This window comes from Epinephelus fuscoguttatus, linkage group LG9, assembly GCF_011397635.1.
Source record: "Epinephelus fuscoguttatus linkage group LG9, E.fuscoguttatus.final_Chr_v1".
In the NCBI taxonomy this organism is placed as follows: domain Eukaryota; kingdom Metazoa; phylum Chordata; class Actinopteri; order Perciformes; family Serranidae; genus Epinephelus; species Epinephelus fuscoguttatus.
In genome coordinates, this window is record NC_064760.1 from 24,202,103 (window position 1) to 24,226,224 (window position 24,122).

General features: G+C 42.3%; 1 protein-coding gene across 1 annotated transcript in view; it reads right to left on the reverse strand.

The window, feature by feature from the left end:
* Positions 1–23,905, reverse strand: part of si:ch73-233f7.1 (uncharacterized protein LOC100537710 homolog) — a 58,361-nt gene extending 34,456 nt beyond the window's left edge. The window contains 7 exon segments of the mRNA XM_049586807.1: positions 2,809–3,194; positions 3,197–4,199; positions 4,202–5,265; positions 16,715–17,023; positions 17,459–17,586; positions 18,457–18,515; positions 21,060–23,905. Coding sequence (XP_049442764.1) covers positions 2,809–3,194; positions 3,197–4,199; positions 4,202–5,265; positions 16,715–17,023; positions 17,459–17,586; positions 18,457–18,515; positions 21,060–23,582 — 5,472 coding nt within the window. The 5' untranslated portion in view covers positions 23,583–23,905.
* Positions 23,906–24,122: the final 217 nt, after the last annotated feature.

The following is a 24,122-nucleotide window of genomic DNA, read 5'->3' on the forward strand; positions in this document are numbered from 1 at the left end:
GCTGTCTAACCACCAGCTTTCCTTTCCTGGTCTCTGCTAGAAACAGACTGTACCAGTAGGCATCGTTGGAGACCAGAGTGGAATCTGCGATGGTGGAGTTCCTCTCACTGATCACACTGTTCCTGCAGGGAGGAGCCGCTTTGCTGGGCTTGGGTTTCTGACACTTGAGCACGATGGTGACCAATATGGTGATGAGCAGGAGAAATGACACCGAGCCCAGACCGATGACCAAATACAGGTTGAGGTCTGAGAAGATGTCATTCCAGAGGCACCTCAGTCATGTCAGAGTAGGCCTTAACGGCAGTCTCCATCGTGGACAGCTTGATGGTGACTGTAGCAGAGAGAGCAGGCTCCCCGTTGTCCTTGCAACAACAACCAGTCTCTGGTGACGCGGATCTCTGTAGCTGAACATCCTCATAGTCCGGATCTCTCCGTTGTATTGGTCCAGACTGAACAAGGTGGCGTCAGTCACCTGTAGAAACTGGTAGGTAATCCGAGAGTTGTGCACCGAGTCGGTGTCTAAGGCTATCACCTTGGCAACCAGAGAGCCTTTATCAGTGGATCTGGGGATCTTTTCCTCCACCACCGAGCCGTGCGCGCGCCACGGAGACACAATGACCGGAGCGTTGTCGTTCTGGTCCACAATAATGATGTGGACCGTGACGTTGCTGCTGAGTGGAGGAGAGCCAGAGTCTCTGGCCTCGATGTGGAAAAGAAACTCCTTCTCGATCTCATAGTCAAAAGTTTTCAGTGCGTAAAGATTGCCGTTCTCTGGATTGATGGAGAACAGCATGGACATGGAGGTGTTGGCTATCTCCTTCTCTAGGATGAAATAAACTAGATACTGGTTTTCATGGAGGTCAGGGTCAAACGCAGTGAGTGAACTGAGCAAGGCTCCAGGTGCGTTATTCTCCATCACACGGATAGTATAAAATGACTGAGGGAACTGTGGAACATTGTCATTAACATCCAGCAGCTCTAACGTCATAGTTTCATTGTCAGATAAAGGAGGAGAACCTCTGTCTGTCACCGTGAAAGTGACGTCATATTCCGGGACCTTCTCGCGGTCTAATAGCTCTGACACTACTAATTCATAATAGTTATCAGAGGATTCCCTCAGTTTGAAAGGCATATTATCTGGAATATGAAGATCAACCACTCCATTGTCACCTGAGTCTTTATCACTGACACTAACTACTGCTATCACTGTGTCTAATTCTATGTTTTCATTGACTGGACTCTGAAATGATTTAATAGATATTTCTGGGTGGTTGTCATTCATGTCTTCAACCACAATCTTTATAGTACATTGTCCTGATAATGCAGTGGCTCCTTTATCAGTTGCTATAACTTCCATATCATAAATCTTGAAGTCTTCATAATTTAACATTCCTTTAACCGTAATTTCACCAGTGGAAGGATTCAGATTAAATGTTTCTTGTGTTTTCTCTGACGTATATAAACTGTATGAGTATGTTACATCTGAATTTGACCCTTCATCTAAATCTGTTGCATTGAGATGAACAACGAGGCTGCCAATGGGAGAATTTTCCATTATTTGTATATTATAACTCGCTTTGTCAAAAGCAGGAGCGTTGTCATTTGTGTCTAAAACACGAACAATAACACTTGCAGTGCCAGATCGAGCAGGTGTTCCTCCATCTACAGCTGTTAGTATTAAATTATGAACAGCCTGCTGCTCTCGATCTAAAGTCTTAGTTAAGATTAATTCTGCAAATTTAGACCCATCTCGTCCAGTCTGCACTTCAATAGTGAATTGTTCACTCTCACTCAGATGGTAGGTTTTCACTGAATTAATTCCAACATCAGGATCAACTGCATTACTGAGAGAGAATCTCTCTCCTTTTGGTGTTGCTTCAGATATATCTAAATGAATGACGTCTCGTCGAAACTGTGGGGCGTTGTCGTTCATATCTAATATTTCTACTTCTATATTAAAGATTCGTACTGGGTTTTCAAGTATCACCTCCAGTCTGAGATAGCAAGACGACTTTGCAGGGCAGAGGTATTCCCTGTCGATCTTCTCCACAATATACAGTTCACCAGTCTCTTTGTTCACGTCCAGATATTTCTTATTTGCAATGATGTCGAGACGCATCTTCCTCTGATTCAGTGTTTTTACATCCAGTCCGAGATCAGTAGCGAGATTAGCGACGACTGATCCTTCTTTCATCTCCTCTGGTATGGAATAATGAGTCACTGAAGTCGATATGTTGTTAAAGCAAGAAAGAAGAATAACGAGCAGCACGTACCTTTGGCAACACTGCACTGTCACAAACGGCCCCATTGTTCTGTCCAGTTTGACAGTACCTCAAATGATGTAACATACGTTTCCAATGAATTCGGATTTTTCTTTAACGACTTTGATCTCGAGCATATTCACACATTTTTAATCTCGAGGTGATGGTGCGAAAAAACGCGTGCCGTTTTCGGACTGTTTTTTCAGCACTACGGAGCTGTCCGGTTGTTTCCCTCTCTGCCCTGATGACAACGACTCACTGTCATGGCGTTCATAGGCTGGTATTTTACTGAAAGAACAGCGCCACCCTTTGGGTTTTCTAAGATAGGCCTACTTTTAACTGCATGTATCATGATGTGCCTTAAAACATTTGTTTATCAGTGTGAATGTGAGTTTAAATTGAGTATCGCCGACAAAAATGATCTAGTTAATTTACAATATTTATGCGCTAAAGTGATGGACATTTTTACCTCTAAAACTATGATATGAATCGAAACGTCACTCAGTATTGATATATGTATAAAGAAATGTTTACAGAGGATTCTCACCTGCAGAGTGGATGGTGCTGAGTCACTAGTGTCTGTGAGTCCTGTCCCTCTCGGTATACTGGACACGATGTATCTGGAGCCCTTTGGCACAGGCTGTCTAACCACCAGCTTTCCTTTCCTGGTCTCTGCTAGAAACAGACTGTACCAGTAGGCATCGTTGGAGACCAGAGTGGAATCTGCGATGGTGGAGTTCCTCTCACTGATCACACTGTTCCTGCAGGGAGGAGCCGCTTTGCTGGGCTTGGGTTTCTGACACTTGAGCACGATGGTGACCAATATGGTGATGAGCAGGAGAAATGACACCGAGCCCAGACCGATGACCAAATACAGGTTGAGGTCTGAGAAGATGTCATATTCCAGAGGCACCTCAGTCATGTCAGAGTAGGTTTAACGGCAGTCTCCATCGTGGACAGCTTGATGGTGACTGTAGCAGAGAGAGCAGGCTCCCCGTTGTCCTTGGCAACAACCAGTCTCTGGTGACGCGGATCTCTGTAACTGAACATCCTCATAGTCCGGATCTCTCCGTTGTATTGGTCCAGACTGAACAAGGTGGCGTCAGTCACCTGTAGAAACTGGTAGGTAATCCGAGAGTTGTGCACCGAGTCGGTGTCCAAGGCTATCACCTTGGCAACCAGAGAGCCTTTATCGGTGGATCTGGGGATCTTTTCCTCCACCACCGAGCCGTGCGCGCGCCACGGAGACACAATGACCGGAGCGTTGTCGTTCTGGTCCACAATAATGATGTGGACCGTGACGTTGCTGCTGAGTGGAGGAGAGCCAGAGTCTCTGGCCTCGATGTGGAAAAGAAACTCCTTCTCGATCTCATAGTCAAAAGTTTTCAGTGCGTAAAGATTGCCGTTCTCTGGATTGATGGAGAACAGCATGGACATGGAGGTGTTGGCTATCTCCTTCTCTAGGATGAAATAAACTAGATACTGGTTTTCATGGAGGTCAGGGTCAAACGCAGTGAGTGAACTGAGCAAGGCTCCAGGTGCGTTATTCTCCATCACACGGATAGTATAAAATGACTGAGGGAACTGTGGAACATTGTCATTAACATCCAGCAGCTCTAACGTCATAGTTTCATTGTCAGATAAAGGAGGAGAACCTCTGTCTGTCACCGTGAAAGTGACGTCATATTCCGGGACCTTCTCGCGGTCTAATGGCTCTGACACTACTAATTCATAATAGTTATCAGAGGATTCCCTCAGTTTGAAAGGCATATTATCTGGAATATGAAGATCAACCACTCCATTGTCACCTGAGTCTTTATCACTGACACTAACTACTGCTATCACTGTGTCTAATTCTATGTTTTCATTGACTGGACTCTGAAATGATTTAATAGATATTTCTGGGTGGTTGTCATTCATGTCTTCAACCACAATCTGACGACTACTTTGCACTGCCCCAGCAGGGGATGTGTCCCTTTGTCTCTTGCCTCAATGTGCAGCTCATAAAATTTCATATCTTCATAGTCAATAGTTCCTTTTACAGTTATCTCTCCTGTGTTAGGATTCAATGCAAATACATCTTGTGTTTTTTCTGACGTGTAGAGGGTGAATGAGTACACTATCTCTGAATTTAGACCCTCGTCGAGATCTGTGGCGTTAAGCTTCATCACTAAGGTTCCGATGGGGGAATTCTCTGTCATATTAATTGTGTAAGTCTGCTTGTCAAACCGAGGAGGATTATCGTTTGTATCCTGCACTCTAACAATGATATTGGCAGTGCCAGAGCGCACAGGGACCCCGCCGTCCACAGCAGTCAGTATTAAATTATGAACAGCAGTCTCCTCTCTGTCTAAAGACTTAGTCAACACCAAATCAACATACTGAGTTCCATCACTGCCCGTCTGAGTTTCTATGGTGAAATGTTCACTGGCACTGAGCTTGTACGATTTGATTGTATTCGTGCCAACATCTGGATCCACAGCATTAGGCAGAGAGAATCTCTCTCCCGGTGTTGCCGATTCTGAAACGTCGAGCTCTACTCTGTCTCGTCGAAAATGCGGAGCGTTATCATTTATGTCTGTTATTCCAAGTTCAATGTTGAAGATGCGTAAAGGGCTTTCTATGACAACGTCAAGCTTTAGAAAACAGGAGGTGGTTTTTATCGGACAAAGATACTCCCTGTCCATCTTCTCCACGATAAACAACTCTCCTGTGTTTTTATTGACATCTAGATATTTTTTGTTATGGAAAATATCAAGTTTTACCTCTCGTTGTGCCAGACCTCCAGGCTCAAGTCCCAAATCCGCAGCGAGATTAGCCACTACAGAGCCCCTCTCCATCTCCTCCTCTATGGAGTACCGTGTCACAGACAAAGCTCTTGGCCATAATGCAGACAAGACAAAGACAGCGGCCCAAGAATTCATCCTTTCATCTGCAGGAAACAGTAGTCCAGATTCTAAAAATGTGTGTCGTTTCTGTTGATTTTTAAGATCAGAAAAAATATCTTAGGACATGTCTTTTGCTAATTTAAAAAATAAAAAGCTTATCTTCCAGAAAGCTGTGTCCTGCACCCTTCACAAATGGGTGTGTCATGACGACCAGGAGAGAGCTGTATTATACTTTAGTGGTCAACAGTGACACCCTGTGACAGAGACTGCACATAGTACAGTAATTGTAGCAGAATTCTTTTTTTTTCCTGTGGAAGGGCTGCCACTGTACTCTCCGACTAAGAATTACAAGTTCAGCTGAACTGCATGTTAAAACCGCACTGTATTTTATGAGGTCTGCCATGGATTGCATATAGTGCTGTATTTCAGCAGCATAAGACCTCCCCCAAGAAAACCATGTCATTTACTGTGGAATATCGTTTGAGGCGTCATAACAGACATTTTGTTGCTCCATCAACTTACTGATTCTGTTCCAACTACATCACATTTCATTGGTGGCATATTTAAAGACGCTAACACTCATATTCACTCCTCACTGTTGGCTGATATTTGTTTGCTGCCGTTTTTGTAAAATACTTTTAATAATGAGATAATAATATGATATGAGATTATTTTCAGTGCTCCCTGTAATTTATCTTGTAATGGTTCTGTATGTATGAGCTATTTGGGTGCAGCAAGACTGTAATGTTATCTTCATTTGCTATTTTCCTGGTTGAATTATGTGATATCATATATTTTATAAAACTTAACAGACTGATTAGAAACTGTGCTGTATCATTATTTCCAGCATCAGAAAAATAAATAACATGAGGCTGGATCATCTTCAGGCACTAACTGCAAACGGTTCTCCATATTTACTAGAGATGACGTGACACATCACTAGCTATCTTTTTTGTTAAAGACGACTAAACTATAACGTACCCAAGAGAGACAAGGTAGCAAATACTTGTTTGAGTAATTTGGGGCATTCTTAGCTATAATGTGACTGCCATTTATCTTGACTTTTTAATGACCTATAACTAGAAATGTAGAGCTGCATATTTACAAAGTTTCTTTGTTGTTTTTTTTCCTCAACACACAAACCCATTCACTGCCTACTTTAACAACAATGTATTGTTTTTTGTAGTATTAATTTATAGGGTGATAATGTTGTCAACATCTTGTGGTGGTAAAACTAAAGGAACACCTGCAGCATAATGCAATTCAATAAAAACATAATCTATTGAATAAATTATTGTAAATTGTTCCTGTTAAGTTTGTCCAAACCCTCTGTATGCAACTCATTAAGTCACACATCTGCACACACAGTGATTTTTTATTTATTTATTTATTTTTTTTAAATGTTCAGTGATGAGGTGGCTCAGCAGGTAGCAGCGTCATAGAGGTGCTCATACAGGAGAGAGTTAAACACAATGGCAGTGTTCTTTCTGGTTCTTCATGGGTTCCCTCTTGGTGCAGATTTCTCATTTCTGTTCAAAGACATGCGGGTCAGGTGAATTAGCAGCTTCCTAAATTTAGAGTGGCCTAAAAAATGAATGCAAACGTCTTGACTGTCAGTGTGGGTTAAAGCTGTTACAGACTGGCAGTAGTGTACCCTGCCTCTTATGCATTTCTCTGGCAGGTGATATTACACCAGATCCCTCTCACACTTTATTTAAAGAATATCAGCTTTTGCCATCACACAGAAGATTTAGAGAGTGTAAAACAGTTGATGTCCTGGGATGCAAGAAAATATTCAGATTTTTCTCTGATAATAAAGTCAAGTCAATCAAGTCAAATTTCACACTGTAAAAGTTTCAGTTCCCAAACAAGACATATAGAAAATTAACTGGAGGGTGTTAAATGATGTAACTGAGGTTGGATCCATGTAAATAACATGTTTTACCAGTGATTGCATTGACATTATTTTAATATTAAACAAGCCAGATGTACAATCAGGCTTAATGAAATAAAACAAAAATCAAAACAGTTTAATTGTGAATATGAATAATTTTGGTTAAATGTTAAATTATATAATGCTGCTTTTATTTTTATTTTATTTTATTATTGTTTTTTTTTTATTTTATTCTATTTTATTTCATTTTTTATTTTATTTCATTTTATTCTATTCTATTCTATGCTAGTGAAAGTGAATACCTTGTTCGGTATTGTTTTGTTAAAACAAGGGGAGAGTTAAATTGCATTTTAAGTCACTGTTTTACACTGTTTGATTACATTCCTCCAGCTTGGGATTTTCTCTGCTGCTGAGTGTGCACATTTATACAGAACAGAGGAGCCACAGGAAAATAGAATTTGACTAATGGCTCCTGGCCATTTTTTTTACTCCAGCTAAAGACAACAAAAACAAAGCAAGCTGTTACAATACAAAGTAAATAATGGAACTGAAACTAAGTACAATGAGAGGTTTTTTTTTCCTCTGACATATGACCCGTTTATCAGGAGCCAAATCTAGGTCAGCCTTGATCATTGTGAGTATCCACTCAGCCTAATTATTGATATATTATTGAACCTCATATTGAATTAATCAGCAACAGCTGAACAAATCATTCCCAGGCTCAAAACTCTGCAATGTTTCATACTAATTAGGAAAATCAAACCAGCAGCTTTAATGTGAGCAGCAGTGAAAACAGCCTGTGTAATGCAAGTGGAATTCAGTTTAAACTCAGTCTGGGGAAAGACAGTATCACTTTTGAGCCTCGTGGGAACTTGCAGTTTTCACTTCAGGGATCTTATCTAGATGTCCTCTGATGAATGAGTTGATCATGTCATCATAATATGTAATTAAACTTTTTAAAAGGCCTGATGGTACAACTCAGACTGCCGGGGCTTGTCATCATTCATGTTTCATGTTGTTGTCTGAAATCATCAGTGTGCCTAACAGCCTAAAAATAAATATTTTGCATGTTGTTTGTGGCAAAGCCCAGGTTTTTCTGAGTATGAGGACACAGATAGGAAATGTATTGCCCTAAATAACTTTATAAAGTCACTGTTACACTGACAAATTTTTCAGGTTACCTTTAAGTATCAATTCATATCATTTTGTACACCATGCTGTGGCCTGCAGAGGGAAAAAGAAAGACAGATTGCACCTGTAGCTTTATGTCCCATCTTCTACATGGAACTGTCTGCAATCTAGTGGAGAGCTGTAAAGCACTATAAAACATCCACTAAAACAAACTTCAAAACTGTATAATACTTTAGGACACACACTTTGTTAGTTCCTGCCACTGGCTTTATGTCACACCTTTTAACCCCTAATGAGCCAGTAGTGCATGGGGGCTCTGTGCTTCTAAACTTTACCCTGCTGTGACCTTATCTTAACTTTTTAACCCACAGACCCCTTTATTATTCACAAACATAACCAGTGATGAAAGATAAGAGCAATAAAAACTCTCCTCCTGCCTGAGTTCACGTTCAAATTTATTCTTGTGTAAAAAATTACAGTGAAATGCTTGTGCTTAGTGGCACTCTCTGCCCACACACAGGGCACACATCCCCAGACAGCAATAGGAAATAACATTACACACAATATACAGTACATACACTCTATAAGCAACAATATGCAGTGCATATAGATACCTACCTACATACCTCAGTAAGGAAGCTGTTTCTGAGATGGGTGGTGTGGGATCTGATGCTCCGGTAAAGTTTTTCGACAGAAGGAGCGAGAACAGAGCATGAATAGGAAGCCAGGGGCCATTAACAAAGCCTCCTAGTGCTAAGACGTGTTCCTAGTGACAAAATTCTAAGAAAAATCTTAGAATTGTGACATTTTCTTAGAAGTTTTCCTTTAAGTTAAGACTAGGTCCTTGTAAAGGTAAAAGTTAGTCGCAAAGCCTCTAAGAACTTAAGAGAGCTCCTAAGGTGAAAAGCTGTTAGGAGAAGGGGTGGGGGGGACACAAAGTGGTCAGAGAAATATTGTCCAAATGCTGGATGACAGTGAGCAAATGAAAAGCTACAGATTAAATTGTGCAGGGATAATATATGTGGTTGATCTCATTAGAGATAAACACATATTTCCCACCTAACTCTATAACACCAGAAATTAAATGATCACATTACTCAAATATTTGGAAAACTGGAAAAATGCAACAGTGCAGCAGTGATTCCTGTGTCTGCCTCAACCTTCCATCAGCAGAGTGATTACACTAACAGTGACAATACAGTCAGCTGTTCATTTCATTTCCACTGGGTGTTCACACCTTACAGGCTCACAAAGAGCATGTCTGCCACAACCAATCACATCTGTTAAAGAACCCATCATACCTAGCAACGGGGTCAACCACATGTCATTACTAAAGTAAAGGTTTCTGTCCCTTCTTTGCTCAGAGTCGCTCTGAGAACTTTACTAAATCACCCATAAGCTGGGAATCCTTACTAAAAGTTTTTAAGCTAAATTAGGAGCTCTCTGAGAGTTTTCTCAGAGTGTTTGTGAATATGGCCCCAGGTGTCCTTCATGATGTTTGAACTTTTCCTTTGCAACATGTGGTGTAAATGTCATGCAGCTGTAGTAGTTCTGTGGCAATGATTATTCCTGCTGTCTTTACAGTCCTTTGTAGTCGTCTGCAGTCTTGAGCAGTCAGGTTGCCAAACCACACAGTAATACAGCCTGTTAGAGCACTCTCAGTGGTGCAGTTAAAATTCCCAACAGTTTTGGTGTTCATACCAAACTTCTGAAAACGACCTAGAAAGGTCAGTCTCTGTTGTGCTTATTTGAAGTTGCAGTCGGTGTTAGTTGACCATGTGAAGGTGTCTGAGATGTGTCTTCTAAGAGATTTAAAACTATCAGCAATCTTAACAGATGACCTTCTGATGGAAGGAGTGTGGTTTTGTCTGATCATCCTGAGGTTAACAATGATTCCTTTTGTCTTACTGACATTTGGGGAGAGGTTGTTATTGTGGCACTATATGGTTAGGTCTGCCACTTTTCTCCTGCAGGTTCTCTCATCCCTCAGTTCATGACTTAAGCCTGGAGGTTTTGTTGTTTCTTGTGTGCTTTCTCTTGAAGTTATTGTTCAGCAAAGCATTGGCAAGTTTTTCATCCCTACATGGCCAAGTTGAAGTCGCTGCTTGTTACTTTTTGTTTTAGTTTGTTTTACAACATATTGACATATTGAACATCTCAGCTAGCCAGCTTGATTATGTTCCTGTGACTAACTACAGACAGTTCTTGTTTGTTACATTAAGAGCCAGAATACAGGCTTGGATCTGCAGACAGGGCTCCTCTGGCTGTTGTTTACAGCAGCTCTGCAGTAAGACTGCAGCAAATAAATGCTTCAAAACCCTACACTGAAAGTGATCCTGAATCAGTTGTGACATGGGTCCCTACTTTGTCAAAGTTGGAGTGCACTGACATTATACAGAAGCTGTGCATACAGGATTAGAAATTCTGCAGTAGCCAGTATTTAATCATCTCTCATCTGATAACATGTTCATTCAGCTTATTATTTTCAGTGCATCCAATGAATTTCTTAACTTATCAAGCATGATTATCTTAGCATATAGAGGAGAGCTTACAGTATGACTAAACTGAACTTTTAGAAATGTAGAAATTGCCCCTTTGTTTTGTCCTTTTTCAACCACCCTGTAGCACTGTTGGCACCCAGGAACCACAGTGATGTCATGCCTATACAGTACAGCTGTGTTTCTCTGACATCAGTACAGATTGATCCAAAGAAACAAAGACCTGCCCATTTCTAAATGTGGAATATGGAAATTACTGCAGCATAATTTACTCCTTAGCCCAATGACACACACACACACACACACACACACACACTCCCTTCCACTTCCATCACTAAAGCTACCCATGGGGTAACTAAAAGAGGTTTAACTGTACAGATATTAAAAAATGAAGTATATGTCCTGAGGGCATAGAAGAAGTATTCAGATCCTTTACCTAAGTAACAGCAGCATTGCAACAATTTAAAAAGCACACAAACAAAAACTCTAATAGAATAATAACTGATGAATTGCTGTGCAAAAACCACTTGAATATTTGAGCTGATTGTGGTAGAGCTCATTTTAATTACTTTATATATAATTCGATAATTAATCTATTGCAATGCATCATATCTCCTAAAGTGATGTTTTGTATGCAACATCTTAATCTGCACTGTAATCACTGTAGCTGTCAATTAAATTAAGTACAGTATAATGTACAATATTTCACCCTTTAATATAGTGGCCTTAAAGGAGACACTCAAGTATAGTTAAAGTACCTCAAATTTAAGTAAAGTACCTGAGATAATGTACTTAGTTACATTCCACTACTGCCTGGGGCTCAGGCTCATTAAAAATAAATAGTCTTGTCATGTGCAATCCCACAAGAAACATGCTTGTGATTTATTTACATAGCATGAGAGATTGTAAATGAACATGATGAGTTACTGACCATCTGCAAACAGTGTACCCAGGTTTTCAGCTTATATGGCAGTCAGACACTAGATGAAATTGTATTCATCCATTTTTCAAACTCAGTCACAGTAAATGTGCATGATGATGATGATGATGAGCATTTGCCCCAGAGTTTTTGTAACAGAGCTACAGCAAATGTTGTCATCAACCATTAACAATAATTGGGGAAGCAACTAATAAAAAAAGATTCATCTTGAGTTCATGTCTTGGCCGCTGCAGGTTCGATTCCAACTCCAGCCCTTTGCTGCATGTCATCCCCTCTCTCCCCCCATTTCACGCTAGAGCTTTCCTGTCTCATAAAGGCAAAAATGCCGCAAAAATAATCTTAAAGAAAATAAATTAAGGTCAGCATGATGGCCTCAGCAAACTCTTATTTATTTTCCATACATAATTCATATTCATTCAGATTTATTTCACTCCATATTTTCCCCCTGGTCATCCACACCCCACCTACAGTGACCCTGTGTCCTCCCCAGGGTGCTCACCCCACAGTTTGTGAACCACTGCTTCAGCCTGGTGGTAGTTAAATTCAATTGATTGACAACATACAATTAAAAACTACTAATTGGCACACTAATTACAAACAAGGCACAACTTTGTAGTTTTGAATGTTCCAAGAATATATCAGGAGACTTCCAGAGGATAATATTATGGGTTGAGAACAGTTAACAAAGTGACCTAAATCTAATTAATTACCGTTAAAACAAACTCTTCAACGATGTGTCAAGTTGTATTACCTTCCTGTGTCACTTAGTGGTGACAAAGCACCAGGTTTTCCTACAGTGTCTCAGCTAAAATAAATTACACTTTTAGCTAACAGCATAAACTATATACAGTCTCAGTCTAATAGCATCTGGGACAGTGGTTTTGATGTTTTTATGCCAGTTACAGGAGTCAGAGCCTTTGTGTTCAAGATTTATAACAGTATTCAGATTCTTAACCTTACAAAAACAACACTAACGTTTAGCACAACACATGATGCTTGTTACTGTATGTCAGACATAACTGAGACAAATGCATCTAAATGCCTCAAACCATCTCTACACACACACATCAAAAAAAATAAATGTGTATGCAGTGTATATCTGTAAACATTATCTAAATATCACATTATGCAAGATCTAATGTATTTGTGCCTCAATAGATCTAGATGTGTCTGTTCTGTTTTCATATATAAAAAAGAGATCAGTTGGGGCACCCAGTAGCTCAGTGGGCAGAACAGGTCCATGTACAAAAGCACTGTCCTTGCTGCAGCAGCACTGGATTTGATTCCCTTTTCACACTTTATACTGTCCTACCAATTAAAAGGCAATAAGCCCAAAAATATAAAATGAAAGTGAGATCAGAAACACAGCTTCAATCTGATTTACCGCCAATAGTAATAATGCTCTACTGCTGTATGTGATGTTAAAAAGAAAGGAGAGAGGAGAACTTCAGCTTTCTCTTCCCCTCCTGCCTCCATTTCCTCCAAATTAATTCAGCCAGGCTCCTTTTATTGTCTGACATTGTTATGGATTACGTCATTCTAACCCCCCAGCCTCACACACCCTGAGTTTACAATGTAAAATGAATCACCTCTTCCAGCCTGTTTATTTGGTGCATATTGATTCTTACTCAATGATGCCATCTGCTGGAGAACTCTGTTACAAGATGGTGCAAGTGTTCATCACAGGCACATTTATTCTGACTGCTTAGAAATCATAGATAAATACAAATTCAACTTGTATTTGACTGCCCTATAAACTAGAAACCTGAGTACACTGTTTGAATATGGTCAATAATGCTCATCATATTAATTTATAATTTCTCATATTGCTATGTAAATAAATTATAAGCATGCTGCTTGTGGGATTCCACATGACAAGACTATTTATTTTTTAATGTCCTGGGCCCCAAGCAGTAGTGTAATGTAACTAAGTACATTAACTCAGGTATTTTACTCAAATTTGAAGTACTTGAACTGTATTTGAGTGTTTCAGTTTCAGGCCACTGCAGTAGAGGGTGAAATGTGAAATTTTTACTCCACTTAAGTCAGTTTATAAAATAGGATGTGTTGCCATAAATTAACATACCCAATTGTACATAAAGCAGTTAAAATGAGCTCGACCACAATCAGCTGTGAAATTCAAATGCTTCTTGCAGATAAATGTATAGCTAATCCAATAAAACACAGTCTGTTGCAGTGTACGTGGCTATGTCTCTGTGTAACAAGTGATTTTACCTCATATACATTTGCAGCAGTTACTTTATTACTTTTCAAATGAAATGAATACAAGATTTTTGTAACAGAGTTCTTGTTTGTAGCTCTGTTACAAGAGCTCTGCTGCATATTGTCATCATCATGCACATTCATTGTGACTGAGTATGACCGATGGCTGAATGCATCCCATCTAATGTTTGACTGCTGTATATGCTAAAAGCCTGAGTAAACAGTTTGAATATGGTCAGTAACTAATCAGATTAATCTACAGTCTCTCGTACTGGTATGCTAAATAAATCACAAGCATGTTTTCTGTGGGATTGCACATGACAAGACTATTTATTTTTTAATGAGCCTGGGCTCCAGGCAGCAGTGGAATGTAACTAAGTACTTTACATAAATTTGAGGAATTTAAAACTATACTGGAATGTTTTCGGCCACTATAATAAAGGCTGAAATGTTGTACTTTATACTCACGGTCCAAAAGTGGGTCGTGGGTCCATTCTGAATGGACCGCAAGTGAATTGCAAATGTGTCAAGTTTGTGAAAAACACACTTCATGTCTAAGTACAGTGAATTTCTGGCACAGAGCTTTTACTTTGAAGTACCATTTCCTGCTGTAAAGTGGCAGCTACTTGACAGAGACAGCAAATTAGCTTGACGACATCACCATCCACAAGTATGACACTGGATGTATTAAACTGTGTGGACCTTGAACTAATGACTAAGGAGAAATCTGGACCAGTAGGGAACCACTGGATTAAAGAATGTAATTATAGGCCTATATAAAATAATTAAAATGAGCTCTACCACAATCAGCTGCAAGATTCAAATGATTTTTGCACATTAATTCATCAGTTATCCAATCACATATACTACAGTGTAAAACTCACACAGGGCCATTTTTCTGCGTAATGACTACTTTTACTTTTAATATCTTTATTTACATTTTGCAGCTGTTACTGTAGCAGTTTCATTCAAAATGAATTCAAGATTGATAAGATTGATGAAGATAAATTGTTGAAATACTACTGTTAGGTAAGGGATCTGAATAGGCTACTTCCTCTATGCCCTCAAGACATATGAGTAACTTTAGTGATGGAGTTTGTGTGTGTGTCGTGCAGATGTAGAGAAAAATGGATGCACCAGCGTTCATTGAGTAGTACCATATGCGCCCTCTGGTGGACGACTGTCAGAAGTGCAGCTGGCTGAGAAAGAACCACTGGTCAAATCCAATTCAGCACCATGGCCTTGGACAGCTCCCAGAGCAAGTGACCAATATGTTTAAAGGATGTTAAGGGACAGGAATTAGTTACCCCGTTTTGTGTTGCTTTAACGGAACAGACTGAACAGGTTTTATGTCTTTTTTGACAATAATTTCATCTATCACAAGACTGTAATTTCAATACAGTATCGCCAAACATATCGCTATTTGTGTGAGCCTGTTGGTTTAGTCTCCAGGTGAAGACATATACATGAATTGTGTTGATGATAGGTTTATTTATTGATCCTTAAATAGCTATGTGACTTTAAAGTAGTTCTTGTAGCAGACAGTAAGAATAATCCTATACCTCTATTTTAGGAGCAGAGCTCTGTTCCTCACTCATCTGAAAGTAAGCCAAGCTGACCTAAATATGGCTGCCCCTTCAGCTGTCCCTATGGATCACCTTACCGCAGAGAAGGTTACCCTGCTCCCCTCCACGCTCTCTACGGACACCCGTTTCCTTATTAGCGGAATTATTTTCAATCTGAGCCATACGACGACCTAATTACCCTGCTCATTTCTGGCCAGTGGCCAGCTCTCATCTGTTGATGGTAGGAACTAATTCCCCGAGAAGTAAGATGTAAAAGGGCACAGAGAGAGAAGTCACAGGCCCCTCCAGCTCACATCCAGGTGTGGCATTTGGAGCTGAACCCCCCACCTCCCTCCCTCCCTCTTCCCCTGGTGCTTGTATTCGTGTTCGTGGTCTTAATTAAAGTGATATTTCGAGAGAGGAGGTTCTGTTTGTTCAGTTAATGAACCCCACTATTCTCTGCGGGCAAATGGAAATGCAAGCACTCCAATTAGCATATGTTAGCATTTTACTATGTTTATTCCTCACCGTGGAAAACAGCTTACCAAGGCGAAAAGCTTTCTACCCTTGTAAGAGTAGCTGGGGAACTTTTTCACCCCAAAATAATTGACTCAAACTAATTAAACAAAAATCTGGGAAACTTCCATCTAAATGCTTTATGCATGTAGATAGACCGACTGTGTTTGAGTAGACCTTGAGTTTGATGACTTCTAGCAGGGCACACATGCATGTTTAAGAGACATATCAAAGACCATATGAAAAAAATACTTTATTTTCATAAATGTATACAGTACATGTTGGGGGAAGTCCCCCCTCTTTACAGTTGTCTGCATCATGTTGCAGCTTGCATATACATCATCATACTATTTGTCATATTCACACAAGCTCTGTCAGCAAACATACAAAAAGAAAAAAACACTTTTTCTTTTCATCAAAACAAAAATATAAATTCATAAGGATGTGCAAATTATTGTCCACTAATGCTTTTTCAAAACATTTTGGATGTAATTGCTGCTGCACTTTGATTGTCTAAATAATAATAATAATAATAATAATAATAGGCAGACACATACATTGACCATGTTGCAGTGGCATGTCACATAAATAGCCATCAGATGTCATTTCTCATCAGCATTTGAGCCAAAATGGATTATTCATTCATTCATTATTTCAGTTTTATGCGTCCTCTGTATTTTTCATCCCACTTGTACATCATAAATTCATTAATTTATGTACTGAACGGTCTCTTCCTCTGTTTTCATATGAGGTTATCTGTCATTTTAACCATCTGTTTCAGACAGTTATTGAAAAGTCAATCATTGTACAGGTCATTATTTATAATCGCAGCCTCCCCTTGGGGGGACATCTGAAGGCGTCGCTTCTTTCCAAAGGTGGAGAAAGAATTATGGACATCCAGCTCACTTCGCTGTGCCGCGGGCCTCAAGGTGCAAAAGCCTGATGGTGTCCCAGGGATGTAGACATTGTGGTGGTAGTCAGGGGGCGGGTGTGGGTGTGGGTGAGGGTGGGGTGGGATGGATGGCTGCTGTTGTTGGGGAGGAGGTGTGCACCGAGGAGTCCAGGGGCGAGAGGGGACCCCACTGGTGGAAGGAGACATTTTATAGTCTGTTGTATGACACAGATAAGGAGAGAGGAGAGGAGAAGCGACTGCTTAATTATTCAATATTGACTCAGGGCTGTGGTGGTGTTTTCATTTGCATAGCACTTTTCTAAAAACAAAGTTAAAAGCTTTGCACTCAGGACAATAAACAATGACATCAGCAACTAAAACACAAAAACAGAGCGGTAATGATGGGTTATGAATATAACCCTGCTTCTGTTAGTGGTGGTGGAGATGAGGTAAGGCTATAGCAACGAACCAATTAAGGGAACAACAAAGGAAAACAGAATGTCATTACAAAAAGAGCACAGAGGTGTGCTGTGTGGTAGACAATACTTGTGTTGAGGTGCATAAAACATACTGTAAATGGATACTAAACACTGGCTGTGTGTAGTTTTCATTAAAGCTGTTAGTGGTCGACTGTGTTAGACCTGTCTTACCTTTCATCCCTCTCATGTGAGTTCCCCACGTCCAATACTGTCCAGGCGCCATGGATGTGACATAGTTTTCTGGATCTGCATGCATGGCCTTGCGCATGAGGGTGCCATCCATGTTGATGGAGTTATAACTGCAAACAAGAGGACAACGTACCTTACTCATATGTAAATCAATGTCTATATCCAGTGGTGCCTCCAAGAGGGGGCTGATACAGTTGCTGCCCCTCCTGGTGAAAACAATACCAGGGTAATCTTACTGTCTTTAGAGGCTATGCTACACTCATTTTAAGATAGGTTTTGTTTTCTTGTGAAACTAGGCAAGTGAAGGCATCCATTGGTAGCAACCATGTTGGCATGGCTTGTCTGAATAATGCTTCAAAATCTGGAGGGGGAACAACTGGCATGGCGATGTTCAAAGGTGTCCTTTGAACTCTCACCTCAAGATAGCTGGATGAAAATGGATTCTATGGACACCCACGAGTCTCCCCTAAACTTGGGAAGCCTTGTTCCCAGTAAATGTTTGTTCCTTACAGTTAATGTACTCCTTCAAATTAGTGATGTATACTTGTCTTTTTAAGGAAAAGAACAACTAGCCTATTTGAAGAACACTGAATTGCCTAACATGCATTAAAACAGGATTGTTACGGAACTTAAAATGTACCAATATCAGTCTTTGCAAGTCAGATATTAAATGTGAAATACAAAACCAAAGTATAACAGTATGCAATTCCTTAACTCTCCGTACTGACATCGTTTTAAACTGGCCTATATACTTCAACAGCAGCAATGAATTCCAAAAATTCAGTTTTGGTTTTGATGTTCCACCCCAAGACTATCAGTGGGCCCCACCTGCCCACCCCTATGAAAAATTTTTGGAAGCGCCACTGTCCATATCCATTTTAATACAAGCTGTATACTTCAGCCCACTGTGTGAGCATTTTCTGTTTTAGTACAACTGCTTTACATTGGATTGACAAAGGTCAAAGGTCAAACACTGGTACCTTTTAATGGAGGAGTTCTGATTCTTTGTGAGAGTCCAGTCTGTGTTTGGCTGCTTCAGCTGCAGGAAGAGAGCATGACAGAATTTAATTCAACTTTTCAACATAGTTTTAACAAATAAATAAATACAAAGGCACATATTGGCACAATGTCCCTGCACAGGTCTATTTTGAGAAATGCCTCTCTTCACAATAAGTTACAGTCAATCGGCTCTTGATAACAAACGACACATGTTCATTCTATCCTCTCAGATCAGCAGAGGTCAGTGGTAATTGACATGAGGAGCGGTCTGTCTCTGTCCTGAAATGGAGACATGACTCTCCTCACATGGATCACGGCTGCCGCCCTGTGGACGTTTGGCAGAACACAGTTGTGAGGAGCGTAGGTGCTGTTGCCTTCAGCCAGGACTCGCCCGTCACTTAGTTTTGCTTTTATCGTCTGCGGCGCAGCGTGAGAGGTGAAGGAGAGCACCCGAGAGATATTTATTCCGGGTGTGAGTCTCATAGTATGGATTCCACGCTCTATTAATTCCCTTAAAGTTGTTAACACGGAGAATGCGACGTAAGCGTATTATTAGAATCGGTATTCAAAATACACTCCCCGCCAACTGCGCACAAAACCAATTAGAACCCCACCGGGATGAAACGAAACATGATTTTAATCTTCAAAGGAAACCGTGCCAGGGAGGAAATTAAGAAAATTACACACGTCATTGTTTTGTGGATTTTATGCATCATTTTTACATTAATATTTGCCTGATGCTCCTCGAGCAAGGTTTTTAATTAAAAGTCTCACAGAGAGCCTTGAAAAGTTTGCGGTCCTTGCAGCTGTATATATGCACAACCCCAAGACAGCTCAACGCGCATATACACCACGTGCACACACCTGTCCTGCGTGTCTTACACGCTTGGATGTGCATTTAATCTCTCTTTTCACCTCCGATTCGTCAATTTAAGCAGGTCTATGTACTTGTCTTGTGTAATGCTCACACAGTTTCATTGAGATGTGTCTTTGAGGTTTAATGTGTCACTGTGTGCGTGAGGTAATGTGACCTCAGGACGAGTCGTGTGTGTCCGCTGAGGGACACCACCGGCTGAATTAGGGGAACCAATTAACGTCAGGAAGGACACTCTCTCCTGAAGGAGCATAGCTGCAGGCAGAGCAATCATCGTGACCTCGAAATCCCTCTTGTGGCCAGAGGTGCATGTGCCAGTGACCGAGCTGACATTTCTCAGTCTGCCTGGTGGAGTCTGGTGTCATGGCTCTGAGTCTCCATTCCTCCACGTTATGGTGAAAACAGGGAGGTGACAATGAGCAATACGCACATATTTACGCTCTATTGCCCCGTCTATTAAAATTAGAAAACACTGGCTTAGACATCCTGCCTCTGTAAATTCTCTTTCTCCTTGTCTCATTCCTTCCCCCTCCCTCCACTCCGCCCCTCCTCCTCCCCACCCTCGCTCGACAAATATGAAGCCACATCTCTCTCCCTCTCTCTCCCCTCGCATTCAGAGGACAGCGTCGGGGCCGATCTACAGGCGGCCCACGTCTCAGTCCAGCCATGTCCTTGCACCCCCCCTCCCTATCCTTGCCCCCTCCCCTCCCGATGTCCTCCCCTGTCTCCCCAAAACCGTCCATTTGCCATTTTTCATCAATAATGGACAGCACCCCCTTGCGAATACGCCACATTGTGTGTAGTATAATGGTTCGGCCGTGCTTGTGCCCTTGAGGCATAGTTAGTGAGGTTATCTGTCCTATATTGTTAGTTTGAGGACAAGAAGGCGTGTCGCAAACCCGACTGGTCGGCAAGGAATTCTCTGAACCCAAAGGGCTGATGAATTCAAATAGCTGCCATTCACCTTGTCCGTCATGTATTTAACCTTGACTTTCTGTTCAAACTCAGGTACATGTGCTGGATGTGCAGGTGTGTGTCCCCTCACTGCATAAAAACTATGACACTGTGTGATTTATTAATCTCCCAGGGTCACAAACTATTATAATTAAGTTCATGAATTATTATGAAAAGCTTTTTCCACGGGTGATTAATTTGCAGAAACGTGCCGCGATGACACCTGGAAATGTTACCAAGACTGAATAGAGGAGTCAACTTGAACTACATCTCCTCTTCCTCTCACGCAGTAATTGATATCTCACTCCATTCTATAGAGATGATAAGACACGGTATGCGCCTGGAATATGCTCTCTGCAAGATAGGACTTTACACTTTCATTACCATGTCAATTAAAAATGTAATCTCACATCGTCTCATTTCATTTCCCGGGTGCAAAACATTACCATAGGCTGCGCACTTAGGATAAATTATTGCTATAATTGTAAAAAACAGTCGAGACAACATGCTGTGAAATACACCTAATAATAAGAAGAGAGGAGGGAAGAAAATCACGGCTTTGCTCAGTTTTTGAGCAAGTTGAGTTGAAATCTGTCTGGCATGCGTGATTTGACCTTCATGCGCGAATGTCACAGTCTAGATACTTATCAGATGGAGGGCTGAGATGGGTTTTCTTGTGACAGTGAGTGAAACAGACTGATTTCAATGAACAACATCAGCCCTCGCGTTTTATACTATCCGCTGATTTCACTGTACCTCGTTGGGAGTAGTTGCTCCGTTGTTCACAGATGCGCTCCGGCTCTGCGCGTTCCACGAGTTTTCCGCGCTCTTCGCCTCGTTGTTCCTGGGAGTGCTGCCGGGGCTGCACGGCTTCAGAAACATAAAGTCACTTTTGGCTGATTCGGGAGTCAGACAGACTTTATAACAATATGACTGAGAGAGACTGCTGTTTCCATTCACCTCCATGCAGTTCGTGGGCACTTTGGCCGCGGATGAAATCTGCAGGTTGAGGTTGGATTTTTTGAACACCTCCGGAGGCGGATCGGGCTGAAACCCCCCGCAACAGCAGCAGGCGAACGGGGGGAGGTTGTACCCGCTGATGGTCTCCCTGTCTTTGTAGCACTTGACCGCAGCCAGCACAATAATAGCCACGAGGAATATTAAAGATATTGTGCTCAGTGACACGATCAAGTAGAGAGCGAGGTTTGAGGGGGGCTGTGGGCTGAGTGTGAGGTCTCCGAAATCTGACAGCGACTCGGGCACGCTGTCTACCACTGTGAGGACAATAGAGACTGTGGCGGAGAGCGGCGGCTGCCCGTTGTCCTTGACTAATATTACCAGTCTTTGCCTTGTTGCGTCTTTTTCCACTAGCCGGCGAATAGTCCTGATTTCGCCCGTGTACAGAGCCACGCTGAACAGCCCCGGGTCTGTAGCCTGCAACACCTGATAGGACAGGCGGGAGTTTTGCCCTGCGTCCGCGTCTAGCGCTGTTATTTTTGTAACCAGATACCCAGCGTCTACTGACCGCGGAACCACCTCTGTGGCCACGGTGCCGTTTTTGGGCAGCGGGGATACAATAACAGGTGCATTGTCGTTCTGGTCCAAGACAAAGACATTAACTGTGATATTACTCGCGAGAGGGGGGAAACCCGCGTCCTGCGCCTGTACCAGAATCTGAAAGTTTCTAAGTTGCTCATAATCAAAAGAGCGCAGTGCGTAGATATTGCCGTTGTCAGAGTTGATTGAGACATAAGTGGACACGGGCATGCCCTGAATCTGACCCTCGAGAATAGAATAAGACAGATAGGCGTTCTGGTTTGAATCGGGGTCGAATGCAGTTACAGAGCAAATGGAAGCGCCCGGGGCATTATTCTCGGTCACATAAACTGTGTATGAAGGTTGAGAGAACCGCGGGGGGTTGTCATTAATGTCAGACACTTGAACGAGGATGGTTTTCCTGGTGGAGAGCGATGGAGAGCCCAAGTCTCGGGCTGTGAGGGTGATGTTGTATTCGGACACCGCTTCTCTGTCCAGAAACTCGCTCGTCACCAGAGTATAATAGTTTTTAAATGATGAATGGAGCTGAAAAGGGACGTTGCTCGGAATTTGGCAATCAACGTTTCCATTCTCTCCCGAGTCCCGGTCCATTACGCTGATAACAGCTATCACCGTGCCCGGTGGCGCGTCTTCCTGGACAGGAGTGGACACTGATGTGAGAATGACTTCGGGCGCGTTGTCATTCACATCCAGGATGTCTACCAGCACTTTACTGTGCACAGCCACAGCCGAGGGTCCCCTGTCTTTTGCCTGCACGTACAGCTCATACACACTGGCTTTCTCATAGTCCACAATGCCCTTCACTCGGATTTCGCCCGTGTACGGGTCCACGCTGAACAGTTCGCGCACCTTGAGGGGTGCGTGCCCGCTAAACGCGTAGGTCACCTCCCCATTCGAGCCCTCATCCAGGTCTGTGGCGTTCAGCTTCAGCACCAGCGTCCCCCTCGGTGCGTTCTCCACCAGGCTCGCCCGGTAAACTGAGCGGTCAAACACGGGCACGTTATCGTTGGCGTCTAACACTGTGATAGTTATCAGTGCTGTCCCAGAGCGTTCCGGTGACCCCCCGTCAAAGGCAGTCAGAACCATTTCGTGCTTTTTCTGCTGTTCCCGGTCCAGTGGGGTGTCCAGCACGAGCTCCGCAAACTTGCTTCCATCATTGCGCGTCTGGATGTTCAGTACAAAGTGCTCGTTTGCGCTTAGCTGGTAGGAGCGCAGAGAGTTGGTGCCCACGTCCTGGTCCTGTGCGCTCTCTAACGGGAAACAGGAGCCGGGCGCAGCCGACTCAGTGATGTCAAGATTAAACTCGCTCCACGGGAAACTGGGGGAGTTGTCATTCACATCTAAAATCTCCACTTCCACTCTGTACAGTTCTAGTGGGTTTTCAATGACCACTTGTAAGTGTAAAAAACAGCTCGGGCTTCGTTCACACAGCTCCTCTCTGTCTATCTTTTCGTTGACAAAGAGGATGCCATTCTCCAAGTTCACTTCTAAATACTGCCTCTTTGCGCCGGAGACTATACGAAACCGGCGCGCTGACAGCTTGGCAACATCCAAGCCCAGGTCTTCGGCGATGTTGCCCACAAAAGCTCCATGCTCCAGCTCTTCGGGAATGGAGTACCGAATTTGTGCAAGAACCAGGTCCACTACACACGCACACAGAAGCAGGCATACAACCAGCCCAGTCACTGGTACCCAACTGCCTCTAGAGAGTCTGTGATCCATTTCAGCGGCGTGCGTAAAATCACCTCACCAAGACATCTTTCGCCTCATAAAGCCATTCAACTGTACAGCTCAAAAGCACATAGAAAAGCAGAGCCTGTCCAAAATTAAAAAGCAAAAAACTGAAGTTGGTATCATCTGTGTGTATGGATAAGTTTACTGGATAGTTTAGCTAAGGGGATGAGAGAGGAGAGGAGAGTGAAAGCACCTCTCCCTCTCTCTCTCTCTCTCTGGTGCTCCACGCGCAACACCGGTGGTGTGTGAACGGGGGAGGCTCGCGCTTTGATTTTCCAGTGTATTAGACACTCGGAGGAGCTTGTGGGGAGGTGTGTGTGTGTATGTGTGTGTGATAGAGGGAGAGAGAGAGAGAGAGAGAGAGAAAGAGAGGGGGTGGACGTAGCTTCTCGCGGCTCCGTATTGGAGGACGCCGACGCGAAGTGCGACTCTAATTACTGTAGACGTTTAACCCTTTCACATCCCCGTGTCTGTTCCTCTGACCCATTAAAGAGACGAGAAGGCGTAAGTTTGACACCAGACGTCAGA